We start from the raw sequence: 6,000 nt of genomic DNA on the forward strand, positions 1-6,000 counted from the left end.
AGGGCCTCTTGGTCCATCTCCAACCAAAAACTCACCAATTAAAGAAAAAAACTGCTTTTAATTTGCACACTCAAAAAAAACGTTACTGTCACTTTAATTTTAAAAAACAATTTTAATTTTCAATAGTAGCAACTGAACTCAAAAGTTACTGCTGTTGCAAATCTCAAACAAAAAACTCTATAAGTAACAGCAGTAATACTTGCCAAAAAACGTTACTGTTCCTTTAAAATTATAAACAAGTCAAGTCAAAACAAAACTGCAATAGTTTTATAACAATCTCAGGCAACCCCTTACCTCAGCACTCCTTGCTGAGTTGCCTACCTGCCCTGCCGACCGGAGAGAAAAACTCAACAGGGACACCCAGACACAAGCGAGCTCAGAAGCGCAACCACAAGCCGATCCGGAACTCCAAATGAAAAGAAACCGGAAAGGAGCGCAAACTACTTGCCGCCACAGCAAAAGCCCACCCTAGTCGTGGGTGTCTCCCTAAACAAGAAACAAACCCCGCCGCCATTATAAATAAGCTGGCAATGGGGACTACCCTCTCAAAGCAGCATAAACAGTGAACACACACGCTGCTAAAAATATACATGACTAAAACACACGCTTCCTAAATACACTTTATTTCCAGCAGCAGCCTTAGCCCATACAGAAAAAATAAAAAAATGAGCCAGAGTCTCCTAAGTCCCCAGTACCTGCATCCATATACATCCTAACATACATTAGGATTCCATATAAGAACAAGTGCCTAATTCCTGAATCTCCCAGAAATTAAAATAAGGCACTTACCTGAAATTACATCTGCCCGGCAGCAGGGCAGCACACCCGGTTTGAGAGACCTCCACCCTCTCATGGACCGGTGGAAAAAAGGAAGGCTGATTAAACCTAAACAGGATTCCAAAGACAGGGCAGCAACAACAAATTGGGAGGTGCAGTGAGGATTATACCCCACAAGTTCCCAGATGCTTAAAAGCCACCACTGCCCTACTGAAGAGACTGACATGGACCTACAGCTAAAACCCAAAAACACAGAGATACTTGCCCTGCTTCAAAATAACAAAACTCTTGATAGAAGAAACTTCTTTTAGACACCTTAACATTACCACCTCCTTGCAACAGGCAATCGGATTGAACCAATCAGCCAATCGGATTGAACTTGAATCTGATTGGCTGATTCAATCAGCCAATAAAATTTTTCTACCTTAATTCCGATTGGCTGATAGAATCCTATCAGCCAATCGGAATTCGACGGACGCCATCTTAGATGACGTCATTTAAAGGTACCTCATTCGTCGGGAAGTCGTCGCGCCGGATGGATGCTCCGTGGCGGAGGAGCGAAGAAAGAAGATTGAAGATGCCGCTTTGCTTGAAGAGATCACCGGATGGAAGAAGACTTCACTGCCGCTTGATTGAAGACATCGCCGGATGGAAGAAGACTTCTCTGCCGCTTGATTGAAGACATTGTCCGGATGGAAGAAGACTTCACTGCCGCTTGATTGGACATCGCCCGGATCGGATGAAGAGTTCGGCCCGGCTGGGTGAAGACAAGGTAGGGAGATCTTCAGGGGGGTAGTGTTAGGTATTTTTAAGGGGGGTTTGGGTGGCTTTACAATAGGGGTATGTGGGTGGTGGGTTGTAATGTTGGGGGGTGGTATTGTGTTTTTCTTTTACAGGCAAAAGAGCAGAATTCTTTGGGGCATGCCCCGCAAAAGGCCCTTTTAAGGGCTGGTAAGGTAAAAGAGCTTTGAACTTTTTTAATTTAGAATAGGGTAGGGAATTTTTTTATTTTGGGGGGCTTTATTATTTTATTAGGGGGCTTAGAATAGGTGTAATTAGCTTAAAAATCTTGTAATCTTTTTTTTATTTTTTGTAATTTAGTGTTTGTTTTTTTTGTAATTTAGTTTAGATTATTTTATTGTATTTTAGTTTAGATATTTGTAGTTTATTTAATTTAGTGATAGTGTAGGTGTATTTCTAACTTAGGTTAGGCTTTATTTTACAGGTAAATTGGTAATTATTTTAACTAGGTAGCTATTAAATAGTTATTAACTATTTAATAGCTATTGTACCTAGTTAAATTAAATACCAAGTTACCTGTAAAATAAATATAAACCCTAAAATAGCTACAATGTAATTATTAATTATATTGTAGCTATCTTAGGGTTTATTTTATAGGTAAGTATTTAGATTTAAATAGGAATATTTTAATTAATAATATTAATTAGATTTATTTTAATAAGAATTTACTTAGGGATGTTAGAGTTAGATAGGGTTATTATACTTAATATATATATAATATAATAACGATATTAACTATATTAACCCTAATATAATTTGGGTTAATATAGTTAATATAGCTGGCAGCGGTGTAGGGGGATTAAATTAGGGGTTAATATTTTTAAAATAGATGGCGGCGGTGTAAGGGGCTCACTTTAGGGGGTAGGTAAGGTAGATGGTGGCGGGGTAGGGGCTCACTTTAGGGGGTAGGTAAGGTAGATGGCGGCGGGGTAGGGGCTCACTTTAGGGGGTAGGTAAGATAGATGGCGGCGGGGTAGGGGCTCACTTTAGGGGGTAGGTAAGGTAGATGGCGGCAGGGTAGGGGCTCACTTTAGGGGGTAGGTAAGATAGATGGCAGCGGGGTAGGGGCTCACTTTAGGGGGTAGGTAAGATAGATGGCGGCAGGGTAGGGGCTCACTTTAGGGGATAAGGTAGATGGCGGCGGGGTAGGGGCTCACTTTAGGGGGTAGGTAAGAGATGATGGTGGGGTAGGGGCTCACTGTAGGGGGTAGGTAAGATAGATGGCGGCGGTGTAAGGGACTCACATTAGGGGGTTTGTAATGTAGCTTGCGACGGTGTAGGGGGATCACATTAGGGGGTTATACTTTTATTGTAGGTGGCGGCGGGGTCCGTGTGCGGCGGTTCAGGGGTTAAATACTTTATTAGGGATTGCTGTGGGGATCGCGGTTGACAGGTAGATAGACAGTGCGCATGCGTTAGGTTTATTTAGCAGGTAGTTTAGGGAGTTACGGGGCTCCAATACTCAGCGTAAGGCTTACTACAGCTGCATTTTGTGGCGAGGTGAAAATGGAGTAAGATTTCTCCATTTTCGCCACGTAAGTCCTTACGCTGCATATTGGATACCAAACTGCGCTGGTTTGGTATACCTGCCTATGACCCAAAAAACTACGGGCGAAGGCAGAAATATACAAGCGTAACTTCTATGTTACGCCGTATATGCGATACCAAACCAGCGCAAATTTCAGCGTCGCCGGCTTTTGCGGGCGACGCTGCGTATCGGATTGGGCCCAACATATCAATTTACTAAGAAAAGCCAGATTCAGCAAATAACACTGTTCCATTTGACACAATTAATTTAAAACTGTCCAATAGAAGAGACACCATGTCCTATGTAAAGACTATTTCTACATCCAGTGAACATCTTGATAAAGGCCACTAGCCGAAACGCGTAGACTGCTGTTTTTTTTTTAGGTTTTGCTATTGGATAGCTACACCTTAGAAGAGACCTCACTAGAATCCTGAATCAGGGGGGTAAAAGAATATTTTACGAATTGGTTTGAAAAAAACATTTTCTCTGCAAGACTAAGTCTGCTGATATACGGACCATCTATAACACAGTATTGAGATCGCTACCATCTATAACATAGTATCGGAATTGCTAAATTATACAGACACACAGCAACCAAGGGCTTGTTTTAAACATTACTATTTATGTACCATATGTTTTATTTATTGTCGTATTATGATGTCTTTTATAGTGCGCATTATCAGTAAAGAATTTTAACTGAAATACTTTCTTATTCTTTTCATCAGCCATATTATCTATAATATAGTGAATAATCATTTTAAATATTAGTATTTCGCTCTGTCATTGCCACATGATTTACAACCAGTTTTATTAGCTACAATATAGAGAACATTCTTATTACATTTTCGCACATTAAATTGCTATTTCGCACTGTCATTGCAACAATGCATATCCATAGTTACCTCTCAATCAGCTATTGATTTAGCGCTCTCCCTTTTTGTCTTTTTTCAATCTTTATCTGACATTTGTTGAGGAGCATTTGTTATTTTTAGGGAGTAGCAGTATTGAGATCATATAGGAGTGTATCTCTCTAACCTGTTTTTGTACCTGACTTTTTCTCCAATCAGCACTCTAGCTACAACAAAAGGCACCCAAAAGGGTAGAGTGTAGATTGGAGAAGAGAAGTCAGTGGGGAAGGGCGAATTTAAATTCCATATCTACATTTAAAAAGTAAGTTATATCATCATTACAACCGATGAATTAAACTCTATCTAAAATATCACTAACATTCCGGGTCTGTTTTTATAAAGGACCGAGTTTACCATAATTTTAAGCACTTAAACAGCCAAAATACAGGTAGTGGGAGATCAGTGCTTTGACAATGATAGAAGGCACAGAACGCTGGGAAAGAAAAAGAAGCAGACAAGTAGTTTAAAATAATTTAAAAAGTGCAAGCACTTACACAGCAACACAAATTTGTGGAAATCAGCAGCAAATGTTAAAAAAGATACAGCAGGGAGAAATGTTCATGCACACAGAGACAAATTTCCCCACAAATTAAAATAAAAGGTTATAGCCACATGAGGAAAATTTCTGAGAAAAACAAGTGACAAATTCAGAAAAATATAGTCTAGGGTGCATCATGTAAACCACTGAAAAACAGGACTCATATAAAATACATATTCTAAAACCCCATCACATATATACTGATTTGCAGTACCCTGGCATGCCCTTTTGATGGCTGCGATTGATTCATTTAATTGATTACAGTGACTGACGTCAAACACCATCCTCTCTCAGTTGCAAATTATTAAACAAAAACAAATCTATAAAAAGCCTACCTAAATGTGGATAATATTCAATGCCCTCATCAGATCCTGAAGAACCACTAGAGTCATGGCTGGGAGATGGTGTAGAAGGCTTTAACATTTCAGCTGTTTGAAGAAACCTAGAAACAGAAATGAAACAGCATATTTACCAAAAAACACAATATTTTTCCAGAACAGGAAAACATGTGGAGAAACAAGCCAAAAGATAAGGAAAGAAACAGTGCTGCAAAGTACAACATACTGAAAGCCCCTTAATACTGGGTTACACAGCAACTCACATGACAAATTCAACTTACCGGTACAAGTTAAAGTCAGTGAACCAGTCCTGGACAATGATGACTACATGACATACTGTAAATAGGAAGGCAGCTATTTGCAGAGACTAAAATCACAAGATAAGAGAATGTAAAAAATAAACTTAAATGTAAATATATATATATATACACACACACACACACATATATATATATATTTACAAAAAAAGATCAGCACTCACCAATGTAGTAACCACTCAAGTGCACGGCCAGAAGATAAATGTAGAAAGAAGTATAAGCATAAAGACAGGACCTGGTGATGATCCCTGTAGTCCCACGCCAATAAAACCAGCACTCGAGATTAAAGCAACACACCTTCCTTTAATATCAACAAAGCATAACGTTTCAGCTCCCACTGGAGCCTTGATCACATGCAGTAGTTCATAGAAATAAATCAGGCATGATTTATTTCTATGAACTACTGCATGTGATCAAGGCTCCAGTGGGAGCTGAAACGTTATGCTTTGTTGATATTAAAGGAAGGTGTGTTGCTTAAATCTCGAGTGCTGGTTTTATTGGCGTGGGACTACAGGGATCATCACCAGGTCCTGTCTTTATGCTTATACTTCTTAAGGTAACTGGCAAACTCAAACAACTTCATTTGGATTTTAAAATGGTCGCTAAATGCATTGAAAGCACTACACACTACAAAGGCAGATATCGATGACTGTGCTGCTCATTATAAGAGATTAAATACTGCATGTATGCAAAAGGACAACAGTTTACTTTTGGTCCCAATTAGAAAAGCACAATTATAAGAATTATAATAAAAATGTAGAAAAAACAGGTCACAAATTAAATAATGGTAAAC

The 6,000-nt window shown here is 39.1% G+C and overlaps 1 protein-coding gene across 4 annotated transcripts in view; it reads right to left on the reverse strand.

The window, feature by feature from the left end:
- The window catches only part of SMG9 (SMG9 nonsense mediated mRNA decay factor), a 169,364-nt gene that overhangs the window by 22,392 nt on the left and 140,972 nt on the right, over positions 1–6,000 (reverse strand). For all 4 annotated transcript variants that reach the window (XM_053691213.1, XM_053691214.1, XM_053691212.1 and 1 more), the window contains 2 exons: positions 5,172–5,257; positions 4,888–4,994 (listed from right to left, as the gene is read on the reverse strand). In XM_053691213.1, coding sequence (XP_053547188.1) covers positions 4,888–4,994; positions 5,172–5,257 — 193 coding nt within the window. The remainder of the gene's footprint in view (positions 1–4,887; positions 4,995–5,171; positions 5,258–6,000) is intronic.

This window comes from Bombina bombina, chromosome 8 (genome assembly GCF_027579735.1).
Source record: "Bombina bombina isolate aBomBom1 chromosome 8, aBomBom1.pri, whole genome shotgun sequence".
NCBI classification, from domain to species: domain Eukaryota; kingdom Metazoa; phylum Chordata; class Amphibia; order Anura; family Bombinatoridae; genus Bombina; species Bombina bombina.